Below are 25,916 nucleotides of genomic sequence, written 5' to 3'. Positions count from 1 at the left end.
CTCAACTAGGGCGTAGGTGCTTTGGAAACCCTCTTGATGCCAGGGCACACGACCGTAAATCCCCGCACTCAAAGTGTCTCAGCAGAATCGGCGTGTCGCGGGGTAGATGTGGCGGAAAACATGTCGGAGCTCAGAGTTCGGGGTTTGGCCTGGGAAGACATGCGCAGCCCTATATAAACTATAAACCCACGATAGCTCCCGTGGGTCGTAGGCGACTTTTAGTTTTTTTCTGTAGGCATGAGAGTAATCCGTTGGCCGTATGTGTATGGCACCACTTGGGCCAGGTGTAGGGTCGAGTATGGCGCCAAGTACGGGTTTGGAGGTGATAATGCGGCTTACAGTATCGATGGCAGAGATCTTGAAAGAAGGTGTCGCGTGAAACCCCATATCATAGAAGAGTGGCGGTCGTGGCCATTCCGATTGATGGTAGGTCAGTCCTGGTAATTCCGATACCGGAGGTGGTTGATGGGTTGGCTGTGGTAACGCTCGCGGGGAAAGCTGGCTTTCCTCAAATGGACTTGAGACTGGTGGCTGTGATGGGGTGCTGTGAGACATCTTGGGACGACGGCGTATTCGTTTTTAGTGCGTGTATTTTGGTCGCGTTTGTAGTCTGTGAGACAAATCAAGACTGTGTTAGGGGCAATGGTGGTGGCTGTTGGTGAGAGAGAACACCCCGAAGAAGTGATTTTGGTATAAAAATAACTGGGGTGTTGTCTCTCACCGCTGCGGTTATATATGGAAAGCGCAAATGGTTTCGAGGAAAGAACCACGGTTCAACACACTAATGATCAGTGCGCGATTGCAGATTGCGTATAAGGCTCCCATGGTTCCACCCTTGATAACCCCCAGAAAACATGTCAAAAGCGCTTACGCTCTAGGATACTATTGAGTATTTCTATTGCTCTCCAGCATACACCTCACCCTCCACCGGTGCCTCAACACACTTGGTAGAGAAAGCGCAGTGTCCAACACCATCATGACTGATACTAACCACGCCCCATTGCAGGTTCTGCTCCGCAGCCATAACTCCATCAGTTTCATCCCCATCCAATACATGACACGCTGCGCTAATAGCCAGACTGCAACTCCCAGCTAGCGGCATACCACGCTTGTACGGAATAGACCCAAAGCAAACAATGGCAATAACCATTAGACTCCCCAAACCAATGACAGAAATGATTGCACTAGGCGAGAACCCTAGTGTCTTAAGATCTTGATCTCCCCTGAAATAGCCTCTCCCTGCATTCCCGAACACATCGTAGTAGTCGAGGGAAATTAGGAAGATGCTTTGCGAAACCAGCCAATGCAATGTACCACTTAGAATCATCAGTGGAACGCCAAAGCGGTAGGGAAGTTGCAGGAAGTAGGTTGATCGCTGTTGGCCAGACGGATGATGGGAGACGCGAAGGCCTTTCCGCTTCGAAGCATACGTAGTCCATTCATATCCCATCAGCATAGCGGTCAATAGCGCGTTGTAGGAGAAGTAGAGGAAAGAGAGAATGAGTTGCGGGGTGTTGGCTAGGACGACGTTGGCTAGGAGGTCATTGGGCAAGCCGGACATGGCAGTACGTGGGTCGACCATACCTATGGAGGAGATGCAGTGTCAGTAGTATATTCTAGTTCATACTTAATAACACGAGGAATTTACGCACCGAATCCGAGGCGGGAGAGCGTTGTGCCTGTTGGGAGGCTAACTAGGCCCCAGCCTAGAAGCCCACTGACTAGTACTAGGGCTGTAAGGAACCTGAGCATGTTAGAGAAAACCCAAAATGGCAAGGGGAGAGACAGTCTGCCGTACATTACTAGTGTAACTGTTCGTCGTGTTTTACTTGTAACGTCTTTCCATTTATATCGCTTATTGTCCCATTGCCGCGGCCCTGCAGTGTAGCCCTTCTTTTCCTTGAAGTCTTTGAGAGAGACGAGACACATGTTCTTGGTCGTGGAGTCACTCTTTTCGAGAAAAGAAGCAATGGCATCGCCCATTGTTATGATTGGCTCGTCTGAGATGAAAAATGCGATATAGAACATTAAAGCGGCTTTGACTGTTGGCACATTGTTAGCAGGATTCATAGTAGAATGTTGGCGCATCTGCGAACACAAACTACCCTTTGGGCAATTGATTCGACAGTGCTTGTTCGGAAATGATGAATATCAGATACCAAGATAGGGCAGATAAAATCCAGAGTCTAACACCGAGTGAGACTTCAGTGTAGAATAAAGTTCGTCTCCGTGCTATCAAAACTAAAAGATGCGTCGTCAAGACACAAGAGACAGATGCGGGAGTACTGACCAAGATTTAGTACCGTAATAAGGATTGCAATATTTGGTTCGAAATGAAGCTTGCAGTGCGGTTCAGCCTTTTCACTTAAGCAGTACTCGACCGGAAATCGCGGATAGGCACATTCGTTCCGCGTATCTCCGCGGCAATGCCAACCAACTTGCCACGCATCGGGCACACGTTTGATATTTTCTATCATACTTGAGCAAGATCTAGTATCGGTTAGACCGGCGCAAATCCAGCTGTACGAATCAGCGGCTTGTTCAGCGTATGCCGCCGAACTAGCTTGGAACATGTCCGCCCAGTAAATATGAGATCTGTTGTTGAAATAATTCTCCTCCGGCGGGGGATAGTTACTATCCTTACCAACGAGAAGCAGGTTGCGCCTGTTGGACTGGATAGTTTGGGCGTATTGGTTCAGACATTCGGCGGGCTCCAGCCTGTCCAAGTTGCCTGCGCGTGCTAGACCCCAGAGTGTTTCCACAGTTTTCGAAAGGGTTTTGAGCTCCGATCTAGATAAAAAGTCTACTCTCGGCCTCCGGTTGCGAGCTGTCTGATAGTAGTCCACGTTGGTGCAATTGAGACATTGAGTGTCGTTGATGAAAGACTGGCTGACGGAGACTGCCCAGTAGCTATTTGCAGAGAGAGAGCTGAAGACGGCGGAGTTGTAACTTGTTATGGTCAGATCGAAAAACGTCTCCTAAAGGAACTCGCGATCTTACAAAAGATGTAGTGGGAGTGAAGAAAGAGCAAGTAGGGACCATAGAGCTTGTCGCCGGCGACTAATGTGTTTGATATTGCGTACACCCGGGACTCCAATGTCAAGCCATGTCCCTCCAGCATTGCCGTGCGCCCGGTCAATCTCTTTCCGTGTGGGTGCAGACAAGCACTGCATGCAGTAGTTGCTGCCGCTGAGCAAGATCGTACTCAAGACGTTAATGAGCACATGGAGTGCGGAGTTCAGCCGTTTCACGCGCTCGCAGTCTCCTTCGAAAAAGACACCTTTTCCTTTGGTAGTAGCGCTTGAGCCCCAAATCGTGACAATGAGATTGATCAAGAAGACGATAGAAGCCCATGTCGCGAAGTTTAGTACGCCGAATCTCCAACCCGCAAAACGAGCCCCAAGAAACCGAGTAACCCAAGCCTTGGGTGCCCCGAAGAGTTTTGTTGTTCTCGAATGTAGTGAATACAACTCGCTTTTGTTGTCGTTCGGTTCCGCCGTGGAGAGTACCTGCAGTTCCGTGGTGTTTGCGTGATTCCATTGCTTATAGACTGTGTTTCGAGTGCTTAATGACAGGATCCAGCGTTTAGGGACATTGACGAGGTCTTTGAGCATGGCGATGGTGAAGAGGTGGCATGCTGGAATTCTGACAGGATATTTCAATTGGAGATGTCAGCCTGCGCGAAACCCCTGCATGATGGGGCTTTTAGCGTTGGGGGCGGTTACAGAAATAGACCCATGCACAGCCTCGTGTACTCGCATTTTGTCATCTGAAAGGGCGAAACTGACAAGACTTGTGAAAGGATGACAAAATAATTACATTAAAAGGTACTCCTTGAGGAAATTGCGATTTGTTGATCATCTCTTCAAACTCTGTTAGTCGCATTCGTAGGCAATATGCGGTATATATATGAGAGTTTCGTATGTCTTCATTCTCATTTGAATTCATGATCGGGCTGGATCTACGATATTTATCCGCGTGTAGGCCCTATCTAATCGTCTCCACCCCCACCAATGGGCCCACTGACCTGTTTAGCTGATTTCGCAGCGACAATGTCGTCAACCCTCAATAGTAGACATGCACTCTCTATGGCGGTCTTGACGCTCTGCTCCTTGACTGCCAACGGCTCCCACACGTTGTACGTCCGCATGTCTACGACCTTTCCTGCCTCGCCATCGATACCCCAGAAGCTTCCACCGTGCTTGCCATCCTCGTAGCCCTCCGCATGCTTCGCTCGCAGCTGAGTGAGGACCTTAATCGGGCTGTTTCCTGAGTTTTGGATGAGCGTGCGGGGGATGACCTCCATGGCTTCTGCAATTGCCTTGTACGGCCACTGTGCCACACCCTCGATGAGTCTCCCTCTCCTGTCTAGGCCGACAGCAACCGCCATTTCGGTTGCGCCACCTCCCGGGCACAACTTGGGGTTCCATATCACGTTCCTGGCGACACCCATAGCGTCGTGGAGATTACGCTCGATCTCGTTCAGAATGTCTTTTGAGGGGCCCCTGAGTAGGATCGTGCATGCCTTGGGATCTTTGCACTTGGTAAGGAAGGTAAAGTACTCGTCGCCAATCTTGGAGATCTCGAATAGCCCACATTGAGTGCCGATATCTGCGGCGGTAGCTGCGAACACAGAGTTGACGATGGTGGCACCAGTTGCACGCGCAACGCGGTTGTTGTCTGTCTTGCGGACGCGGCGGATAGCGGTGATGTCGGCCTTGACGAGGTAATGCTGTGCGAGATCTATTCGGGCGTTAGCAAGCTGTATGAAACACAGACACGGGCCAACTTACCACTCACGCCCTTCTCAGTGATGACAAGGTCGGGTTTTAGGGCAATGATGGCGTCGCACATGGCCTTGACCTGTTCCTCTTCGATCTGCAGTATCCTGTTCCAGTCCTCCTCTTTGCTGACCTCGATGTTCGTCTGAGACTCGCCCTTCTTGTACTCGAGTGTGCAATCCAACAGCAGGACGCGAGGGTTTTCAATTCTCCGCCTCATCTTCGGGTGTGTGATGTCCTTGTTCAACATAACACCATCAAGCACCTCACTGTCCTCGATCTCGTTTCCTGGGATCTTCTCAATGCGGGCGTAGCGCTTGATGTCGACCTCCTGCTTGCCCGAGCCAATGTCTAACGAAACAGTTCGCACAGCCTTGAGAGCGAGGCCACACATGAGTTCTGACCACCGCGAGACGAATTTTGTACCGATCGAGGAGTGAATAATCTCGTACATCTGCTTGTCGTTGTTAATGTCGACATCGACGGCAATCTCATTGATGATCTCGAGGGCATCGGCCAAGGCCTTCTTGAAGGCTTGGATAATGACGACGGGGTGGATGTTGCGCTCTAACTGCGGCAGAGCTTGTGCGAGGATCTCTCCAGCTACCTCATATTAGCCCCTCTTCCTCTTGCTAGTGGGCTTTGCCTTTGCATACCTAATATGATGACTGTGGTTGTGCCGTCTCCTACCTCCTCATCTTGTGTCCGACTCAGCTCGATCATGCTCTTCGCTGCCGGGTGCGCGACTTCGATCTCTCGGAGAATGGCATGGCCGTCGTTGGTGAGGACGATGCCGCCCATGGGGTCGAGCAGCATCTTGAGCATGGCCTTGGGACCGAGACATGATCTGATGATGTCTGCGACCGTCTTGGCTGCTGTGATGTTGGAGAGCTGGGCTTTGCGGCCAAACTGCCGCTCCCCGCCCGGGGTTTGCGTGTCTGTTGTTGTGTTAGTGGGCTGTCGAAGCTTCGGCACCGCCGCTGGACATACTCATGACAACTACTGGCGCCTGCATCTTGAAAGAAGGAGCCTCTGGGTACTATGCAGAAGAAAGAGGGGCTAAAACAGAGGAGCGTGGGGTATCTCTCGTGCGGGTGCCTTGCCAGCTCCTACGCTACTTTTTGCTTGCCAAAAAACGCGTCGCAACCGCCACTATGATTCTCCGCGCCGAGCTGCCCGCAAGTCGAGTCACGTGCGCCCTCCGGCAATCCCCGTCCCGGTTGCAGTCGCACAGTCGACGCTGCCGGGAGACGTTAAGCACCACCCCGATAGTAAGGTATTTACTACCTCTATTACTAAATCTAGTATAGATTTATACAGCTAAAGCACACTGCGCTACTTTTTAGCATTTTAATTTATATATAAATTATTATATTATTATAAATAAAATAAGTAACGCGCGTATATTTAGGCAACTTAACTACTACTTATATAATTAATTTAACTACTACTACTGCAATTAACTACTACTATTACTACTACTACTATTATACTTATTATAATTACAATTACTGCAATCTATTGCAATATATTATAATTAATTAATTATAATTAATTGCAATATATTGCAGTAATTGTAATTGTAATAAGCATAGTAGTAGTAGTAGTAGTAGTAGTAGTAGTTAATTTAATTGCGCAAGCATTAAAATATAATAATACTACTAAAATAAATTATTTATTATTTAGTATTATTTAATATAATAGTTAGCTTAGTTAAAATTTTTAAATACTTTTAATTTATTAATCTGCTATTAAAACTACTAGTATTTTAATAGCGCAGTAATAGCGTAGGACTAATAGCAAGTAAGCTTTAGAAGGGTAGTAAATACTTTACTATTGGGGTAGTGCTTAACGTCTCCTGACGCTGCCTGGCTTACATAGTGCTTGGCGTGTCCGTGCGCCTGCCCCATCCGGAGTCGCTCAGCTCGCGAAGTCGGCCAATCCGCGCCCGGCGGGCCCTGGGAGCTGCATCGCCCGTCATCTCTCTCTCTCTACCCGACCCTTCTGCCACTCCCCACCGCGTAGCTGCCAGCCTCTCACGGGACCCGGCGCGGAGCTTACAAGACCGCTCTGGCGCCCTCCACACCTTCCCTCCTTCACCTCACTTCTTTGCGCCCTCTCGTCGCCGCACTCAGCCTCTCGTCACGTCCCTTGTCGCCGCCAATTCCACGCCTCATTTCTTCTTCCTTCATCACTCTATCCATCTCACATCCCATCAACACCACTTCGCCTTGCCTCACATCCTCCATCTCCTCCATCCACGTCGTCGTTCTTGGTGACCTAAGCCTACTTGCGTGTCGCATGCTTCAATCGTCTGCTCTGTTGCTAGACAGACACTTGTATCTTTCAACCTTTTACGCTTTCTAATCTACTAAACATACAGTATGGGTCTCAACTACTATGCCTCGTCGCCTACCGTGGTCCTGCCGCCCCAGCAACCGCAGGGCTACTTCTCCCGCCACCAACGCGCCCTCTCACCTTCAGCTATGGGTAACTTCCGCCCAAAATACCCTACTCCACCATCGCTCAACTATCTAGCCGCCGCCTCCAATGCCGCCGCTGGCCGTAAACGATCCATCGCCGACGTCGACGACCCAGAGGAGAATCAACCTGTCGGATCGATCGTCACTCAATTGCCTGTCAAACCGAAGCCAGAGCCCGTCTATGGCCCCGGTATGACGCTCATCTACCCTGACGAGCCAGGCTTCTGCCTTGCTGCCGAATCGCAGTCCGGCACATGGTGCGAAGAGAAGAACGAGAACGAAGAGAAGGCTGAGCCGGTCCGTCCTGTTGCCCTTTCACGCAAGTCGGTACGGATAAGCCCATCTGCCAGCGTTGCTGTCCCATCGCTCAACGACATGGATGCTTCAAAGACTGAAGGTGTCATCCACGAAAACGGCACCACCATCAACGCCCTAATCGCATCGCTCGGCGTCGGCTGGAAGAACGTCATGACAAACCCAAATCTACGCGATGCCGCACGCGCGTACTCACGTGTCATTGAACGCCATTTCGACCTCTCTGATGCGCTCGTCATGCTCGAGAAGGAGTCGCTGTCTGCTTATTTGGTGCGCGCCAAGCAACACGGTGTCCAAGGCTACTGGTTATTCTCCGATAACCTTCAGTGGTGTCAACTCGTTGGCTGGTCTCTGGAACGAACTGTTAGCAATCTCATGTTTGGTCCCACACCCCGTGTCGAAGGAGAACGCATCAATGCTCGCCACCTCACCCCATCGGAGTCCGCTACGGCCCAGCCCACCTTCAAGTCTGTCGCTGTTGCTGCTGGCGACGCAATGGAAATGTAGTTGACCAGCTTCGACCTTTCTCTTCCTTGTCCCTCTTCCACTCTTGTACGGCAACAACGCCATGTTCGGTTTCCCTTTGCACCTGCTTTGATTTACGCTTTTCGATCTCACGGACTTTCTTCTTCGGCAAATTGGCGTTCGGCGGTGGTTACGGTTACGGTTACGGATGAACTTACTGGAGGCGGCGTCTTCCATTTGCTCAATTGTACATCACTATGCTCGTGCTGCGACAGCTTGATCGAGTATCATTGATCGCATCGCGTAAGCTCAATGCCACTAAACATTATAGGCAACAAGAATACAAAATAACGATTATTATTACCATGACTATCTTTTCACATGCCTTCACCACGTGAATCTGACTATAATCTACGTGTGTGTGACCAAACCGCATCCATACTCTCATATCTAGTCTGTCATTTCAAATGTTGGGTGGAGCAGACTATGGGCATGTTCCTTCACCCTAGTACGGTCTATTATATTTTCTTGACCGGGAAAGCACGGAAGAATGAAGGCACCTCTAACTGGGCCGTGCTTTGCCGGAAAGAGGAATGACTAGGCCTCAACACACGAAAGTGTCGCGCCAACACGTCAACTGGAACTCTTCTCTGGGATCACTCATTGCCGGATGAAATGGGTAATATTCCTTCGGAGATAGGTTAGAGAGCGGAACCAGAATGAAAAAGACCGATCTTCACGATGTGAACAAACGACGCGACTGCGCCTCCGCCCCTGAACTACGCCACTTAACAACTCCGCACCTTCATACGTGCAAATCTCGACGTCACTTTCTGTGCGGCTGAGGTCCATCGCTCTGTAAACCTAATATGGATCACAGCGCGAGTGGACCTCCTGGGCACAGCCACACATCATCCTGATCGGCGTACGCTTACCAACCTCACACGCAATCGTGCACTGTTCCCGACGAATACCACGCTACATTTGACAGCGGTGGAGCCTAATTCCTCCAGCTGCGACCGACCGCTAAAACGAATAATAGGTATAGTGACTGCAAGCACAGTCAACGTGGTATAAGCCTCGCCAAGCTCAATCTAAGTGCTTACTTTATCGCACCTTTCCTAATAGGGTATCCTGAGCGGAATGCTTGTGATTGGGTCGAGTGTTGCTCAGTCACAAGGCTTCATAGCTGCAGTGTACGTACCTACGAGCGAGAGAACCATAGGCGCGAGTATATAGAGCAAGAGACTGCACTGCGGATTTCCATCATTGTTAACTTCTCGGGATCAACCCATTCAACTATCCACGTCGTTCAAGATGCATCCTGCTGTCTTACTCTCCAGAAGCCTCCTTAATCGCAGAAACACCTCAAAACATGTATGCCCGAAAGAGGACGAGAGCGGTCCAGCCATCGTTCCCTTCATTGGCAACCTTACCTACCACCAATTCGCAATGATACTCTCTGGAACTTGCGCCGCCTTCAGTGCCCTTGTCGTTGCACTCATTATTGCAATGCATGCACACAACTACTCGAATCCCGTCCAACAACGGCAAATTATTCGGATCATGCTTCTGGTACCATGGGTGGCTTTATTCTCCTTCCTGATAGTATGGCGGGAAGATGCGGGAGATTATCTGACCGAATCGCTTGACTTTGGATGTTCAATTGCACTTGCATCCTTCTTACTGTTGATGTGCGACTTTGTTTTGTCGCATCGTGGTGGTTTCGATGACCTCTTTGGGCAAGGGGCGTGGTCCAAGTCCAACGGCGCAGACAAGAGCGGTACAAGCCCATTGTGGCTGAAAGTAAGGAAACCTTTTCTCCCCACCTGCTTAGGAAACTTGGCTAACATGTCTTCCAGCGAATGTGGTACGGCGTCCTCCAGTACATACCGACATCCATTATTCTCTGGATCGCAGCAGTGATCTCGCTTGCTGTCGGTTCGTTCTGCAGACAGTCCAACAGCGTGCACTTCGCCAACATCTGGATCACTGTCATAAAAGGCATCATCAGTACCATGGCCATTGTCAACACACTCAAGTTCTATAAACAGAACAAAGCGAAGCTTCATAAGCACCAAATCCTAATGAAGCTTTTCACAATCCATGGTATCGTTACTCTAAACTTTCTACAAACCGTAAGCTCTTACCCTGCAAGAAGACGCTACATCACTGTTAGACTGACCTGATGCATAGTTCATCATCTCCATCCTCGTCGGGAATAAAAGTCTCAAACCCTCCAAATACCTCACTTACCACGACGTCAACACCAGTCTCTCCTCGCTTATCCTGGCCTGCGAAATGCCACTCTTCGCTTGTCTCCTACTTTTCGTTTTCTCGCCACAACAGTATACGATGCGGTCCCCTGCTGCTGGGTCGCTATCTGCCATCGTCGATGCTTTCAACATTACCGATCTGCTGTCGGCATTCGTGAGAGGTCCAATGCGGCTTGTCAAGTCGCAACAGAAACAGATCGCGAGGCAGGACAGTATGACGTTGGGGACTGGGGCGAGGCCTGAGGCATCTGGGTATGAGGAAATTAGAGTTTGATCCTGATGGAAGGGTGAAAGACCAAGAATAATTTCCGTAGTGTAAGAGGGGCCTTCGCGATACGATGCTTGAATTACAGTACATAGAGTTCTATCCTTTTACTCATAGACTTTGAAATGATATAGAGATTTTCTTTGTTTTCTTGATTTTCTCGTTGCCTAGACACCGCCGGTAGCTCTTTCCTGTTCTCACGGTGAAGGTGAAATTAGCGCCACCACCGTCGTCACAATAACAAACGCGTGTCGCCTGAACTCTCACTCAACCTCTACAAAGCACACTCAACCCATTTGCCACAAGCAGTCCTAATACTGAACAAGGTTCCAGCACTTTTCAATCTCGTTCAACTGGCGATTGAGCGGTCAGTAACAATTTGTAACCTTTAAGAGTTGTTACTGATCTCACATTAGCTCCCACCATGTCCGAATCGGACCCCGTCGCCTGTCGCCCTTTACCTCCGGAGCTATGGGCCCAGATCTGCACTCACATCGACGATTTCACGCTTTGGGTCATCTGCCGCCAGGTGTCACCGGTACTCAAGGCAGAAGCTGAGCGAGAGTTCGTGAAGACGCATCTTCCGAATCTACGAATGAAATGGCATGTTAAATCCTGGATAACCTTTGGTGAACCCTTTGCCGAGTTAGGTTTCCACGGTGGCGAGGTGGAACAAAAAGAATTCTTGGGCCTCAGTGAAGATCGCCAGCGGGTGAAATTCAGCGCGGTGATTCACTGCGAAGGGTATTCTTGTAATGCACAACTAAAGGAAGATCAGGAGCGATTCTATAGCAACTCCAAGGCCACTATGCTCAAGGCATCGCGATATAGCAACCTTGACTTCCGCTTTAGGTTCGACGAGGATATCTACGCGTCTGCAGCCGACCCGATAATGGCGCAGACCTGTCGCCTTGGGTCGTATGTCAACGATCTGGAGATCCCTTCACTAGAGATAGATTTCCATTCGGGGTCGTTCTCTTTCGATTGGAAGGCGTTCCTGAATGATTTCTACTACGATTACTACTACGTCCAACGGCGCCTGCGTGATCTCTCGACCTCTCACGAAGCTCCTACTCTCACGTATGTCGAACGCGCCAACAACCACCTTACAAAACAATTTGCCGGTCGAACAAAGCTCTCCTTAAGAAGCCAGGATTTTGGGATGAATAACTTTGGATCGGAAGAAGATGCTCTTTTCTTGGAGGCATACGTCAAACGCTTGAAAAAGTCCCACCAAACAGTCGGCAAGACCTTGGGGTATGATGACAATAGCGATGTCAAGATTGACCGACAAACTGAGGAGGATATAATGTCGCACATCATAGTCAGACGACGAGCTCAAAACTGGGCGTTCTTCTTTGAATTTATGGATAGGTGTGGGATTGAAGTTGATTGGCTAGGGCCCGGATGAGTGAGAGATAGGCAAGGATGAAACACCTAAGCCGCTGAGATGCACAAAAGGTTGCCGCAGAATATGAAATGCAACAGGAGGCCAGAAAGAAGCCGGCAGATTTGTGTCCCGTGTAGATATGAGTACGAGTAGAAGGCATGGACCGTAAAGATATGCAGAACCAGACACATGACAACGATTGGCTTTGCCTGAACGCCGTCCTAAATGTCTGTGGGTCTCCATAATCACTGGCATAGCTTTTAAGAGTCCCCAGAGGTTCTAGATGCAACAAACATCTTGCGTGCTCTACTGCCGAACGATACTCATGTCCACCGGGGCTTCTAGAAGATACAAGACGGACGACTGATCGAACGGGCCTGGGTAGCTTGGTCGGAATGCGTCGCAAGGAGTTTATATTGGATGCGTCAAGTAGGAAAGCCTGGGCCTCGATTATCAGCACTCATACCTTATTCCTGCAACGTCCAGTCTCCGGTGAGCTCAAAATCTCCCATCACACCATAGTGATCAGTGACCCATTCTTGCTCCCCCGCCTCTCTCAGCTTCCCTCGATGCTCCTCAGCCACCTTAACACCCGCACCAATCCTCTCAAATGCCTTTGGCTTTACTTCACCCCTGAACAAGATCTTATCCATTCTGCTGCATCCGAACTTATCTTTCATCCACTGCGGCACCTGATATCCCCACGTATACCCTTCGTCGGCACCCTCCACGCCTCCCAGCTCCAGATACGTATCTTTGAGGTGATTATCAGAATGCAGTGTTAGGTCGAAGGGCTCTATGGCGTTGAGATCACCAGCTAAGAGTGCGCACGCAACATCTGTCTCTTGCAGGACTGTTGCTGCGGCGGAGAGTTGCACAGGGCGGACAGGTGGGTCTGCAACAAGAGATTCGAGGTGCGTGTTGCAGAGTCTGAGGACTTTGCGGTCTGAGTTTGAATGCGAAGGATGAGAGAGGGAGATGTCGACGAAGAGGCCGTCCCTGCCGAACTTGCTAAACCATGGGACGCGAAAGACGTTTTTGACTTTCAGGCGCCGGTCTATGAGCGTGGTGGTGCCGTAGTGTGGACTTGGCCAGTTCTGGTTGTCGAGCTCGGTGATGTTGAAGCGTTGATGGATCCATTTTGAGTCTCGGATCTGCTCGAGGTCGCTCAGGCCCATTTCCTGCAGGAATAGTACCACTGGCACGTCCACGGGTGTTGAGGACACTAAGCTATCCAAATACTGCAGCGCAGCAGTCATGCGCTCTTCCGCAAAAGGGACTAGGACGTCGATGTTCCACGATATGAGGCGGACGACTTTCGGATTTGAAGCAGGCCCTGTGTATGTCACCTTTGGGCTTTGAGTCGTTGTTGACGTCCACGTCCCATTTTGAGTTGGGGAGAAGTAATTTTGCTGTCTAGGTTTATAGAACGCGCCTTGCTGACGCTGGGCGGCTCCCGAGTTCATGGCGGCTACGGGGGCCTGATACACGGGCCCAGGTTTACCAGAGACCATATTTTGGAGGGTAGAAGGGGTCAAAAGAGTCAACTTGAAGATACAGAAGATGATAGAGTATACTGAAAGCTAATGCGGGATATTTACGAATTCGCTACCTTGTTGAAATTCTTCCCGCATGCCCTGGCATTGTGCTGTATTTGGTTACGGCTGATGCGATGCGGGGTGCTCAAAGCCTTCAAGCCGAGCTAAGCAATGGGCGTGGAATGATATAGAGAACCCATATACCCCGTAGATAGATTCCTGATAAGACGACCGAGTGAGAGGCGAAAGGATAGAGTACCAGGCGGATTCGAGCTTGAGGTGTAGTGATGGACTGCACGTGATGTGACTGGGGACCCCTGTTCCGGCTCCGAAAGCGCGTCGTGAACTTTCGCGACTCAGAAGGAGCCCCAAACTCGAGATGCACTCGCAACAATAGCCCCTTCCCGTCTCTCCTCGCTGCCGATCTTCCTATACACCTCTGCTCAGCCAACCCATCCCGAGCTGCTAGCACCCGAACTATCAAACCCTTCTGCCCGCCATGGGTTCTCGATTGCACAATGCCCCCATCGTCATCGACAACGGTAGCGGAACGATCAGAGCTGGATTTGCAGGCGAAGATGTACCGAAATGCTTCTTTCCTTCATACGTCGGGCGGCCGAAGCATGTGCGGACAATGGCCGGTGCGTTAGAAGGCGATTTGTTCATCGGGCCACAAGCGCAGCAGTATAGGGGGCTGTTCAAGATCAATTACCCATTAGAGCACGGTATTGTCACAGACTGGGATGATATGGAGAGGATATGGCAGTACGTCTACACAGAAGGATTGAAGACTGTCAGCGAAGATGTGAGTAAGGTCATCGCAGAAGCAGCGATTCGCTCCGGAGATTATGGTCATGGAGCTAATTGCCAATGATTCTAGCACCCCGTACTCCTCACTGAGCCTCCACTAAACCCTCGAGAAAACCGTGATACGGCAGCGCAAATCCTCTTCGAAACTTTCAACGTCCCTGCTTTATATAGTTCGGTACAAGCCGTCCTCTCACTTTACGCCTCGGGAAAGACAACAGGTCTCGTTCTAGACTCGGGAGATGGCGTATCGCACGCAGTACCAGTCTTCCAGGGGTTCGCAATACCCAATAGCATTAGAAGGATAGATGTGGCGGGGAGAGATGTGACCGAGCATCTGCAGCAATTGCTGAGGAAAAGCGGGCGAGTCTTCCACACAAGCGCAGAGAAGGAGACAGTCAAGAACATCAAAGAGACCACGGGCTACGTTGCGCTCGACCCAGCAAAAGAAGAGAAGGACTGGTCAGGCTCCTCCAGGTCAGAAGGCAAAAGCGTCGACTACACACTGCCTGACGGGCAAAAGCTGAAGGTGAGGTGCAGATGCCGTATAACATTAAAGCGTGATCTGACAGAGGCTAGATTGGAGCTGAGCGCTTTCGGGCACCGGAGATTCTATTCAACCCCGAAATCATCGGCCTTGAGTACCCTGGCGTGCACCAAATCGTGGTTGAAGCGATACATCGGACAGACATGGACCTCCGCAAGGCGCTATACGGCAACATTGTCCTCTCTGGCGGTTCCACGTTGACAAAGGGATTCGGTAATAGGTTGCTTCATGAAGTGCAACGGCTGGCGGTGAAGGACATGCGAATCAAGATCTTAGCACCGCCAGAGCGAATCTACACCACGTGGACGGGCGGTAGCATTCTGGCCGGCTTGAGCACCTTCAAGAAGGTATAGTCCTCTTTTCCCCAAACGCCGACACGCAAACTGACACGTGCATGCAGATGTGGGTAGAGAAGGACGAATGGCAGGAGAACCCAGACATCATCCACACCAAGTTCGCCTAAACACAGCGCATTGTGGCCTCGCCGACTTGCTATTTGCCGTTTGCAATACTTTCTCCACAGCCGGGCTTCCCGCCTCCGCATACCTTCGAGAAGGGGTGCATGACGCTTGCGTAGCGCAGTTAGTCATGGATTCGGAAACCAAAGACCCCGGTTGACCAAACACCACAAAGGAGCCCTGCACGCCTGGTTACCGCGGACCTGACGAGATCTACGTGTCAGCCGGTAGGCCCTGACGGGTGAGCTACCGTAGTATGTTTTCCCCGCATTTGCACAGCGAGTTTCAAATTGGGCGAGTTTCTGTTACTTAAGCTTGACATGGCATCGCATGGTTTGACTGCAAGGCCCCAGTCGTCAGTGGAGGGCGAGAGGGGAAAGAGGAGTGCATGGAAGGCGTTTGTGAGCTCAACGGAATACCCCCTATGATTTTGGAGCATAGTGAATACAATGACAATTCAGCTGGGCAAAAGCGCAATGTCGTGGACGAGAAGGTGGCGCAGAGTGTCACTCTGCTGTCCAAATGCCAAGGATCGTGAAGTTTCGTCAGCTATGGTGTGACCACAAGATGCAATGCACTACGCCAATTGCAAGCAATGGCGACATGTCATGCAGTGGGCACGCGGTACTGATGAGTCTGGTTAAATCTAAATTGGCGCGCGTCGCAGGGAGAGAGTATCACCGAGTGGAAAGGACGGTAAGCGATGCGGTGACGAGAATACCCCAGGTGACGGGTGCCTGAGCGCAAAAATGCCATCTCCGCCTCGGCATTACGCCTAGACTTTGCGCCTAGACTTCACGATGCTCGACGTCATGTGCGGACCCCCCGGCTACCCATGAGCGTCGACTGTAAGCAAGTTTGTGGTGGTGGCGAGGTCGAGCTGTAACTGTCTTTGCGGCGTAGCGGTACATCGACATGAGGTATGTGGAGCGACATGGTAACAAGAAAGAAACAGAAGAAGAGAGCATTGTCTTGTTGCAGCATGTCGGTTCTCCTCAGTATGCCGCGCTTGGATTCAAGGTACTGGTACCAGGTACCAAACAAAGTCTCTGAGGAGATGCATCACGATGGATGACGCCGCCCAGAGCGAATGAAAGAAGAAATTTTCTTCCCGCCTCCACAGTCACCGACGGGAAGCAGGGCGTGCGGGCGGGCAAGCTGGCACATGGCCTGGATCAGATCGCGTCTTCGTTTGTGAAAATTTGCAACAAGTCTTTTCAGCGTTTCTGTTACCCCCAGAAAACTGTGCCTGGCCAGTTAGCGAAAAGCTTGGTGGTTGGGCCGGGTCAGCTGCAACGCAGACAAGCGAGCTATTACCTATTGAAAGTGGAGCCAAGCGCCGCACCGACGCCTCTCTTGCTGCTTTGTTTGCGCGTAAACTGGACGCATGATCGTTGGCATTGCCGTTAACTGCAAAGTGTCGCTGAGCCTTCCAAGCAATGCGTGCCCTGGAGTCAGCATCTGGCGGGATGGCGTGCAAATTTCAAACTTGCCCCTTGCTCTGCTTTGTGAGCCTCGTGCGGAGTCAGTCACTATAATATATATAAGACTGCACCCCAGTGAAGCTGTCTATGATCATCACACCATCACATCTGCCGCAGCCACTACTACTACTGCAGTCTTACCCCAGATTCTCAAATCGAACAAAGGTTTATAGTCGCCACTTGACTTCACCTTTCACAACACAACAACAACAACCACCCAACAACCACAACCAACAACAACACCTCAAACAATCAAAATGGTGTCCTTCCACATCACCGAGCCCCATCCCTCCGTCGGCTCCACCTACATCTACTCCGGACGTGGCGGCGCCGGCAACGCCATGCGCATCAAGCCCAGCGAAGTCACACCCGGCCAAACCGCCTCAGGCCCAGCATCGCGCGTCAAGCTCCCTGCTCCCCCAACCAACGCCTTCTACGCCACCGGACGCGGAGGCGCAGGCAACATGAAGAAGAGCGAGCGCGCCATGTTCAGCTTCGACGAGGAGCTACAACAGCAGGAGCGCCTGCGATCGCAGCAAGCACCCGTCTACCACATTGGCCGCGGTGGCGCTGGCAACCTCGTCGACGAGATGAAGCCCCGCTCGCAGCGCCAGAACTCTTCATCATCAACCTCTTCAGTTGAGTCGGAGAAGGATGGTGTACGTCGCAGCGTCGACAGTGCGTGGAAGCGCCTGAGCAGGCAGTTTTCTCACCAGTAGATGCCTTTTTGCTCGGATCTCTTCTTCCACTTTACGACTTTTCTTCTCCGTCTCCTTTGGGAGTTTCATCGTCATCAATATCTGTTCGACATGAGAGCTGGTCCTGACTCTCTCACATACCCCTGTCGAACATGAGCATTTTCCATCATCATCATCATCATCATCACCACCAGCACGGCGTTTCGGAGCTTCATCAACTCAACTTTAATGTACCACAACCCAAAAGTCCTTTTTTGCTTGTTCATTCTTGTTATTCCAATTACCACACATACACACACACAACCATCGAGAGAAGCCAGGCGCTACACCTCCGGTTCATCAAAAGCGATTTGATACCCGGAACCAGATGTCCTGTTCTCACGAGAGAGGGCTTTACGAGAGAGTGAGACAGCGTTTTGATTGTTTCATCTTCATCATCAGATTACAACACAACCAGCGGCACACTCATGGAGGACATTATATACCCAATGGAGCCGGTGAGGGCGGACACAAGGTCCATATCATCATATAGCTAGCTTGTACCCACCCGAAAGGGGGGTTTCAAAATAATCATTTGAATGTTCATATCATATCTTGTCCTGCTATCTATGCTGCTGAGTGAACTGAGTAAAGTAATCATCTTGGTAGTCTACCTTTGTTCTTTCCTCGAGTGACGGTAATTGATAACGAACAACGTTCAACCCTACCTTTGTCTTTCTTCATATGACGTTGGATGATGCAAGGACGTTCAGGGTCTACCTCGATTTCTCACCACCCACATTTCGACCACATGCTGCGTTCAAACTTGCAAAGGCTACATTCCCTCTCCATCTAAACACACATCGAATTCCTCTCCGCACAAAACCATGTAGTGCGTATATTTCTTGGCGTGAAAACACAGAAAGAACGGCGGCCTTGGCGTCGTGAGTCGGGCGCCGCTGCACACGACGGTAGATCTGCTCCTAGCTAGACAAGATAATTGAGAAAGGGATCTAAACCAAAAAAAATGTAGATGGGATTCGAATGAGGTGTTTATAATAATGAGCTCACTCACACATCTCATTCATCCGAATAGGCCAAGAAACTTCTGCGATCAATGTAGGTCTCGATTTACACATACACTCAAGCGCTGTAAATGCCAATTTTGAGAAGAACGACCTGACCTGAACTCTAGACGCCGTCTGCCAAAGAAAAGTAGGAGTAGCCCGTGTTAGGCCCCCAATTTTGACGCTATGTGAACGCTGGCCCCAATGCACGAATGCAAGTTATAAATATACAAATACGCAGCCCTCGACACTGCCTGAAAAAAAAGACTCACCCCCATTTCACGCCAACTAACTTCAACGTCATCTTTTATCGCCGCGGAATCGCACCTTGCGCCGGCCTCCCGCCTGCTCCAGTCTGCATTAGGATCTTGAACCCGTTCTTCAACGCGAGCATGTCCGGGTAAAGATTCTTCTGGAGCTCGTACGCATTGGGGACGACTTTGAGGGGCCACGCGCCCTTGGGTTTATCGGCGCCCATTTGGAAGCAGATCCAAAAGTGACCGGGATAGCGGGGCATGCTGCAGAAGGCGTACATGGAACGCGTGGGATTGGCTCTGCAGTAGTTTTCGAGCCAGAGCTCTGTGAAGGGGTTAGTGCTAGTTTATAAATGGTCATGGAGACTTACCAGTATCTTCTTTAGTGCCCGTCTGGAAGCGCTCGTCTCGTGTGAGTTCTGTCACCTTACGTGCCATGGCCTCAATGTGAAGGACAATCAGCTCATCAAGATCAGAGTACGTCAGTTTGCCAATCTTGAGCTGCTTGCCAAGTGAGAACTGATTCGCCTTGTTCATCTCGAGGATATCAATGTGTTGGTAGGCGTTATTGGAGACCTTCCAGGTTACGACCAGATGGTCGAAACCTTTCGATGACGGACGAATAACCAAATCGCCCGTCTCCTTACTGCCGAGGTACTCTTCCGCTTGCATCGTGTTGAAGGCGAAGAACAGGGGATGGTTTACCACGCGGTTTGGTCGGCCAGATGCTACTTCCTTCTCCTTCTCGGCAGCCTTCTTATCTGCGGCTTCTTGTGCGTCGTCCCACTCGCCAGCTGCGCGGTCGTAAGGTTTCTTTTCCGGCTGCCGGATGAGATCGTCTCGGAGCGACAGTTGTGCGGTGAGAGCCTTGCGGTTGAGGTACACGATACGAGCGCGAACCACCTGGTGGTTTTGATATACGTGGCGCGGCTCCTGACCACCGCTACCAACACCTTCGGGAAACTCGGACTCGGAGACGCCACCTTCAATGCCACACTCGAGTTTGACTTCGATGTGATCCTGGAATGTGCGCCTGATTGTGACCGGGACAACCATGCCCTCATACAGAGACTCCTTGGTCTCACCAGTCAACATCGTGAACTGCTCGTCGCCGGGCATCAGGAGGAAGGCTTGCCTGATCTCTTCATAGGGGTTTTCCAGCTCAGCTCGAATAGTTTCCAACGTTGCGCGCTTCCGCTGGCCGAAATTCCTTTCAATCTCGGCAGCGTAATCCTCCAAGGCGAGATCATTGACCAGATCAGTGGTATCTTCTCGAACCATCTTCCGAATGACGGCGCTCTGGCCACCTTCATCAGTCTCGGCCTTCACGTCTTCCTCGTCCATGTTCAAGGCATCTGCAACCATCTTGCGGGCAAGCTCGTAGTCTTCGGGGTGAACACGGGTGTAATCGAGGTAATCGGACGATTCTTCGGTCGAGTCGTAGGGAATATACAGGAAACTCGCGCAGTTTTGGAAGACTTTGGGGCCCATAGCCGCCTTAAAGTCACGACCCTCGGACACACCGAGGAGGTCATAGCGTGAGAGAATTTCGTCGCCATTTGCCTGGATGGCTTTGACTAGTCTGTCAGCCTTTCGCGGACCGAGACCGCACACGTACGGCAACAGTTTCGACAGGTACTTGTCGTCATAAGTATCTGGCAAGTCTATTCCTACGAGGTTGACCATATCTACCATGGCGGTATCGAGTCGCTCCAAGAGTTTGTCTTGGGGTATCAGAGTTTGGTTTTGAACGAAGGGTAGCGATACGATATCTTTCCCGAGTGATGCGTACTCGGCCAGAGGATTCTGCAAGTACCGTCCGAGAGCAATGCAGTATCTCGTAAGGGGGGCGTATTTGGGGAACTCGGCGCGGGCTCGGCCGCTGTCATGATATAGACGGGCGACTTCATCGTTGACCATGATGACCTCCAACGGGTCGCTTCTCTCTACGCCAGAATTCTCGTCCTCGTAGGCGGGGCCCGTTAGACCATATTGGCTAATAATTTCTTGGACGTCTTTGTAGAGCTTTCGCGTCTCTACAGAGAAGCCACTGACACCAATTACATCCGGCCGTCGGCGCCGTATCACATCGACAAGTTTGGCAATGTCTTGACCGTCCGGTATGCCCCGCTCTTGATTGCCTAGCCTCATGTCAACCAGCCTACCCTGCTCTAAGACACGGCCATCGTTCTCAACGTATGCCCATAGGATGGCATCGCCACGCTGGCCTTTGCCGCTCGAGAGACAGAGCACGTTGGGAACGGATCCGATAGCGGCGCTCTTCAGCTTATAGGGAGCTTGATCGAGCTTGTTGTAGTAGTTTTCCCTTGCTCGGCTGGCCAGTTCGTCTTCGCATCGAGCCCGCAGCGACTCTTTCACGCCGTTTGCGATGATGCCTTGTAGCTTGTCCAACGCAATATCAAGCAATTCTTTACGAAGAGCATTCCACGAGTCAGATACTTCGCTGACGTTGTCGGATACAATCTTGTCGTAGAGTCGAGCCTTGAACTCCTTGTAGTTGCCCATTGAAATATGAACGTGTACAAGACCTTCTTGCTCAGCCTTGAGCATCTTGAGGAAAAGATCCGGTCGACCGTGAAGGTCAAGGAAAGTCTGCCGGCGAAGGTACTTGAACTCATAGTAGGTGTGGTCATCTGTAATCTTCCGCATGCCTTTATCTGTCCGCACGCAGTCAATTAGAGCGTTCTGGTAGAAGCTGCCACGCAAAAACCTGCGAAGCCTGGAGCTCATCTGCAAGTCCTGAGTGAACAAAACCTTGGCAGATCTTAGAAGAGAGACCCCCGTCTCAGGAGCTTCGGCCATTTGCTCTGCCAGTTCCTCGACCTGGAAAGGAGGGTCTTCAACGACTTGAGAGTCTCTACTTGTCCCGTCGGCCTTCTTCGCAAAGTCTTCTGGGGTGATGCCGATAGCCTTAACGAACTGGTACGCCTTACCGCTCCGAAGTTTGTCGAAGAAACTCCGTGCGTTGTTGGCGCGCTTCTGCGTCCCATTCCCTTCTTGTCGAACTTCGTTCATCTCTTGTGAATACCGGTAGTGTAGGTAGTCCTGGAGCTCTTGAATCTCTTCAATCGTAATGGCTTTGGCGGACAGATCCTCGATCTCAGTATCTGTGATGTCAGGATAGACGCTCCTCACATTTTCGTAATTCTGTCGGAGAGCATCCCGTTTCTCAGCAAAAGCCCTAAACTTGAGATCTAGATCGAAGACTTCCCACAAATCACTCTGGTTGAGTAAGCGCTCTGGACGAGCATCCATGGGCGGCGGCTGGTCGGGATCATCGTAATCGTCGTTGTCGCTTGGCGCGTGGATCAAGTAATCCTTGCGGTGATTGAAAATGAAGGGAACCTCATAGTCCTCGATGTTGATAAACTCGAGGACCTTGCGTACAGCCTTCTGGAACGGCTGCTGGAAGTAGGTAGGTAGATCTTTCTTTGGCCAGAGCATGTTGGAGATCCACGATGCCTCCTCGCTCAGACGTATCTCCATGTCTTCGGGTGTCAGCTCCAGCTGCTTAAATGGCTTTCGAGCCAGCTGCAGGCGTTCGGGAACATCGGTCTCGCGGATGACGTTGTCTTCGTCCGTAAGCATGCGCTCTTGCAGCTGCGAGGGCTCAAAGACGTCCTTGAGTTGGAGCTCGCGCCCTTCGCCCGTCTGCTCCTCCTCTTCGGCCTCCTGCATGTCCAGCGCCCAGTCATAATCGGTGCCATCACCAAAGGCAGCCCGGTAATCTTCCTCGGCACCTTCATCTAGCCCAGCAGCTTGCAGTCCTTGTGTGATGAGACTTATGCCCGGCTGTGTGACGTCTCGGTCGTCCTCGATCTCGTCTTCGAATTGATCGTCCTCGATAAAGCCGTCGAATTCGTCGCCGAGTCTCCGCGGCTCATCGACGTCTTCATTCGCTTCGTCGTCGGAAAAGATATCGTCGATGCCGCGGGCCTTGGCGCGCTCTTTGTGGCCGCGCTTCAGGCGTTTGAACCTCGACTTTGAGTTGTTAGTACTTGCGGAACTTCAGTGACAAGGGCGTCATACCTGTGTCTCCTCCGGGCGCTCCACCTCGACGCCAATCAAGTCCAGGTCCTCGTCATCTAGGGCCTCGTCGGCCTCGCGATTCTTTCGCTTCTTCCTGCGCCGCCGCTTGCGCGCCGCCTCCTCTTCTTCCTCGTCTTCGTCCGCGATGAAGCCTTCGCCTTCCTGTAAAATTGGTCAGCCACCTCACACTGTCAGCATGCAGCACTGTTGCTGACCTCGCGTAGCCGCTCATCGTCGTCTTCGTCCTCCTCCTCGCTGGAGTCATCTACGCCATTCGCGCCATTTGTCTTCTTGGGGCGAACCGCGCCGCCCTCGCCATCAAAGTCCTCATCTTCCTCCTCATCGCTGCCTACATCGGCGATCGTGTCGAAAAGATCCCTCGTCGCCATGGTGTATCAAGACAAAGGAAACGCGCGAGTGGATCAGGTGAGGTTGGGGAGGCGGTTCGAGGGAGCTCAGGGTCGCGATTGCGCTGATGACTCGCGGCGGTCCAGCGGGAGAAAAGGTCGAGGGCAATGGAGGTAAAGTAAAGGAGAATGAGCAGCAGTCGACGGCTACAAAGGTTCGCGCAGACCCATTCGGCGCGCGTCTACTTTTGGCCGACTATTGACGTCACGTGCCATGTTCCACGCAGCTAGTCTTCCCCATGGAAGCGGTGGTGCGGGACCTCAACATGTTGCATGCACCCTTGGTACTGAAAGACGAGACACATAAAGCATGACGCGTATTCTGAGCATCCTCGCATCACGTCGCTATGCGTAGTTTTCTCTCCTCGTCGTGATAGTTTTTGCGACCAAGCACGCGTGCTATCAAGTCTGCCGCTATAACAGGGTGGAGCTTTGTCACAAGAAGGCGATGCGACACTGAAACCTCCTGAGAGCTGCATCGTGCGCTGGCAACCCACACTTCAGCGTCCCTCTCTCCCTGCCAGAGCTCTCCTCTACGTCTTTCTCTCTCCCATCGCTGATATCGTACCCGACCACGGTATTGCAGCCTTGTAGAGTTTAGGTTGGCGCTGCTGCATGCACCACTCCCCCCACCAACGCGCCCCGCTAGTAGACCGACACCGAGCACTCACTCTCCTGAGCTGTTCCAACCCAACACCGCCCAAGACATTCTCCCTTTTCCCAAAAAGACGACCTCCCAATCAAGCCCTGTACCTCGCTCGCAGTAGACTTGTCCCTCTACTTGCTCTAAATACGGAAAACCAATAAACGCTGTCCTCCTTTAGGGATACCGCCGTGATTGGCGAGCTATCGTTGACCCATCTTCGGGCGGCAAACTCGAAACAGTCACCAGCGCTCTCCCTCTCTAGTACGGCAGGGCAGTTTGCTTTCGCTTGTATAGCCATCACCCCTCAGTCACCGTACATCTATACCCGCAACCGTCGTGCGATAGCGCCCGGCGCAACCCTCCACCATGGCCGAATCTTCGTTTAAAGCGAAGACGATGAAGAGGAAGAACGTCAAGGGGCTCGCGCTCAGCGCTCCTCCGCCCAAGCCCGCACCTTCCGCCGGCGACGCCCAGATACCCGGCGCTCTTGGTAACGATGAGAAGCAAGACACTCTCGAGATCGGTGTGGAGTTCAGGCTTGACTTGAAGGCAGAGGATCTGATCGTGCTGCGGGAACTTGGCTCAGGAAACGGAGGAACCGTCAGTAAAGTGCAGCATGTGGCTACCAAGGTCATCATGGCCAGGAAGGTAAGCGAACGAGCCACTCTGGCCTGACAATACCATCGAGTCTGACAAGCCTAGATTATACACGTTGAAGCCAAGAACGAAGTACGAAAGCGAATAGTACGAGAACTGCGAATTATGCACGACTGCAACTCGGATTACATTGTCGATTTCTACGGCGCCTTCCAGAGCGAGTCCGGGGATGTAATAATGTGCATGGAGCACATGGATGTGGGGTAAGCGCATCCCACCTCAGACTTCCCCATGGCGGTAACTAACAGACCACTAGATCGCTTGACTGGGTGTCCCGCAAATTCGGACCTGTCCGTGTCGACGTCCTCGGAAAGATCTCGGAAGCGGTGCTCGGCGGCCTCGCCTACCTTTACAGCGCTCACCGCATCATGCATCGCGATTTGAAACCGTCCAACATCCTAGTCAACTCGAAAGGTCAAATCAAACTATGCGATTTCGGAGTCTCAAGCGAACTGGAAGGTTCGATTGCCGAAACCTTCGTAGGAACAGGCACATACATGGCTCCGGAGCGGATACAAGGGTCGCCATACACCGTCAAGTCGGATGTGTGGAGTGTTGGCCTGTCGTTGATGGAGCTGGCCATTGGCAAGTTTCCCTTTTCTGGCGGCGCCGACGACGATGAACCAGGTGGTCCTCAAGGCATTCTCGATCTTCTGCAGCAGATCGTGCTTGAGCCAGCCCCGAAGCTACCCAAGAGCGATGCGTTCCCGTCAATCTTGGAAGATATGATTGCAAAGTGCTTGTTGAAGAACCCGGCAGAGCGGCCAACACCTAAGGAGCTTTACGTAAGTTCATCTAGCCTCAGCTAACTTCTCGTTACTTACAGCGTCCAGGATCACGACGCCTTCCTCCAAGCAGCGAAACGTACACCCGTCGACCTAGAGGCTTGGGCAGTGAGCATGCTTGAGCACAACAAGCGCAAGTCACATTTGGCCCCTGCCCCGCCGTCAGCAACTATCAAAGAGAAACTGCGCGAACGATCGCCCCCGTCACGGCGAGACTCGGGCGACCTAAGAGCTCAACAAGCGCCAAATGGTTCCGGCTCAGCACCTCCACGACCCTCATATCCAGTACGGACGTCAAGCAGCTCTAGCCAGAACATTATGAACCTCCCGATAAGACCTGCACCCGCACCATTAGATGGATCGAATTCGAGGCCAGGGTCAAGAGGACCTGCGAATGGACCTTCGAACGGAGGATTACCTCCGGCGCCCAGACGGTGGAATAGCGAGGTGCAATATGAGTAGCTGGACCTTGCTGAGTGGAGCGAACGCGTAGGGTGTTTCTGACTCGAGCATTAGCTGGCATGTTTGGGTCATTTTGTATATCTGATTGATGGTTTCGCCAAA

The 25,916-nt window shown here is 51.5% G+C and overlaps 10 protein-coding genes across 10 annotated transcripts; 6 read left to right on the top strand and 4 right to left on the bottom strand.

Moving 5' to 3' along the window:
• Positions 1-722: 722 nt before the first annotated feature.
• On the bottom strand, positions 723-3,653 carry K460DRAFT_364812 (uncharacterized protein). Its single transcript, XM_040933065.1, has 5 exons — positions 3,001-3,653; positions 2,291-2,949; positions 1,799-2,042; positions 1,653-1,744; positions 723-1,584 (listed from the first exon to the last, which is right to left on the bottom strand). Exons 1-5 carry the CDS (start codon positions 3,612-3,614, stop codon positions 896-898), a joined length of 2,298 nt encoding a protein of 765 aa, XP_040791429.1. The 5' UTR covers positions 3,615-3,653; the 3' UTR covers positions 723-895.
• Positions 3,654-3,886: 233 nt separating this feature from the next.
• Positions 3,887-5,946, bottom strand: K460DRAFT_393835 (t-complex protein-like protein 1 gamma subunit). Its single transcript, XM_040935954.1, has 4 exons — positions 5,772-5,946; positions 5,438-5,719; positions 4,794-5,384; positions 3,887-4,743 (listed from the first exon to the last, which is right to left on the bottom strand). The coding sequence occupies exons 1-4, from the start codon at positions 5,794-5,796 to the stop codon at positions 3,992-3,994; spliced, it is 1,650 nt and encodes a 549-aa protein (XP_040791428.1). The 5' UTR covers positions 5,797-5,946; the 3' UTR covers positions 3,887-3,991.
• Positions 5,947-6,850: 904 nt separating this feature from the next.
• K460DRAFT_364809 (uncharacterized protein) lies at positions 6,851-8,413 on the top strand. Its single transcript, XM_040933064.1, has one exon. It carries the CDS (start codon positions 7,166-7,168, stop codon positions 8,084-8,086), a length of 921 nt encoding a protein of 306 aa, XP_040791427.1. The 5' UTR covers positions 6,851-7,165; the 3' UTR covers positions 8,087-8,413.
• A 922-nt stretch (positions 8,414-9,335) lies between these two features.
• Positions 9,336-10,594, top strand: K460DRAFT_393833 (uncharacterized protein; the record flags this gene model as incomplete). Its single annotated transcript, XM_040935953.1, has 3 exons — positions 9,336-9,850; positions 9,907-10,182; positions 10,241-10,594. Exons 1-3 carry the CDS (start codon positions 9,362-9,364, stop codon positions 10,592-10,594), a joined length of 1,119 nt encoding a protein of 372 aa, XP_040791426.1. The 5' UTR covers positions 9,336-9,361.
• Positions 10,595-10,731: 137 nt separating this feature from the next.
• On the top strand, positions 10,732-12,219 carry K460DRAFT_81747 (uncharacterized protein). The gene has a single exon (XM_040938717.1). The coding sequence runs from the start codon at positions 11,010-11,012 to the stop codon at positions 11,994-11,996; it is 987 nt and encodes a 328-aa protein (XP_040791425.1). The 5' UTR covers positions 10,732-11,009; the 3' UTR covers positions 11,997-12,219.
• A 223-nt stretch (positions 12,220-12,442) lies between these two features.
• Positions 12,443-13,489, bottom strand: K460DRAFT_353794 (uncharacterized protein; the record flags this gene model as incomplete). Its single annotated transcript, XM_040931741.1, has 1 exon — positions 12,443-13,489. The coding sequence occupies one exon, from the start codon at positions 13,487-13,489 to the stop codon at positions 12,443-12,445; it is 1,047 nt and encodes a 348-aa protein (XP_040791424.1).
• A 523-nt stretch (positions 13,490-14,012) lies between these two features.
• On the top strand, positions 14,013-15,330 carry K460DRAFT_279644 (Actin/actin-like protein; the record flags this gene model as incomplete). Its single annotated transcript, XM_040928346.1, has 4 exons — positions 14,013-14,318; positions 14,394-14,849; positions 14,900-15,214; positions 15,268-15,330. The coding sequence occupies 4 exons, from the start codon at positions 14,013-14,015 to the stop codon at positions 15,328-15,330; spliced, it is 1,140 nt and encodes a 379-aa protein (XP_040791423.1).
• A 1,736-nt stretch (positions 15,331-17,066) lies between these two features.
• Positions 17,067-17,528, top strand: K460DRAFT_375630 (uncharacterized protein; the record flags this gene model as incomplete). Its single annotated transcript, XM_040934789.1, has 1 exon — positions 17,067-17,528. One exon carries the CDS (start codon positions 17,067-17,069, stop codon positions 17,526-17,528), a length of 462 nt encoding a protein of 153 aa, XP_040791422.1.
• A 1,332-nt stretch (positions 17,529-18,860) lies between these two features.
• On the bottom strand, positions 18,861-23,246 carry K460DRAFT_277739 (transcription elongation factor-like protein spt6; the record flags this gene model as incomplete). The annotated part of the gene is made up of 4 exons (XM_040928201.1): positions 18,861-19,132; positions 19,179-22,809; positions 22,858-23,019; positions 23,073-23,246. The coding sequence occupies 4 exons, from the start codon at positions 23,244-23,246 to the stop codon at positions 18,861-18,863; spliced, it is 4,239 nt and encodes a 1,412-aa protein (XP_040791421.1).
• A 1,030-nt stretch (positions 23,247-24,276) lies between these two features.
• Positions 24,277-25,814, top strand: K460DRAFT_375628 (dual specificity mitogen-activated protein kinase; the record flags this gene model as incomplete). The annotated part of the gene is made up of 4 exons (XM_040934788.1): positions 24,277-24,558; positions 24,613-24,770; positions 24,824-25,352; positions 25,401-25,814. 4 exons carry the CDS (start codon positions 24,277-24,279, stop codon positions 25,812-25,814), a joined length of 1,383 nt encoding a protein of 460 aa, XP_040791420.1.
• Positions 25,815-25,916: the final 102 nt, after the last annotated feature.

Source organism: Cucurbitaria berberidis, assembly GCF_010015615.1.
Source record: "Cucurbitaria berberidis CBS 394.84 unplaced genomic scaffold K460scaffold_2, whole genome shotgun sequence".
NCBI classification, from domain to species: Eukaryota; Fungi; Ascomycota; class Dothideomycetes; order Pleosporales; family Cucurbitariaceae; genus Cucurbitaria; species Cucurbitaria berberidis.
The sequence above is the reverse complement of the archived record's forward strand: the minus strand, read 5'-3'. Positions and strand labels throughout refer to the sequence as shown.

Coding starts and splice junctions, on each gene's coding strand:
- K460DRAFT_393835 (XM_040935954.1), bottom strand. CDS start 5,796: ATGCAGGCGCCAGTAGTTGTCATGA. Junction 5,385..5,437: donor AACCACAGTCATCATATTAG/GTATGCAAAGGC, acceptor AATATGAGGTAG/CTGGAGAGATCCTCGCACAA. Junction 4,744..4,793: donor CACTGAGAAGGGCGTGAGTG/GTAAGTTGGCCC, acceptor ACGCCCGAATAG/ATCTCGCACAGCATTACCTC.
- K460DRAFT_364809 (XM_040933064.1), top strand. CDS start 7,166: ATGGGTCTCAACTACTATGCCTCGTCGCCTACCGTGGTCCTGCCGCCC.
- K460DRAFT_81747 (XM_040938717.1), top strand. CDS start 11,010: ATGTCCGAATCGGACCCCGTCGCCTGTCGCCCTTTACCTCCGGAGCTA.
- K460DRAFT_364812 (XM_040933065.1), bottom strand. CDS start 3,614: ATGCTCAAAGACCTCGTCAATGTCCCTAAACGCTGGATCCTGTCATTA. Junction 2,043..2,290: donor TATTACGGTACTAAATCTTG/GTCAGTACTCCC, acceptor ATGTGCCAACAG/TCAAAGCCGCTTTAATGTTC. Junction 1,585..1,652: donor GCTCTCCCGCCTCGGATTCG/GTGCGTAAATTC, acceptor TCTCCTCCATAG/GTATGGTCGACCCACGTACT.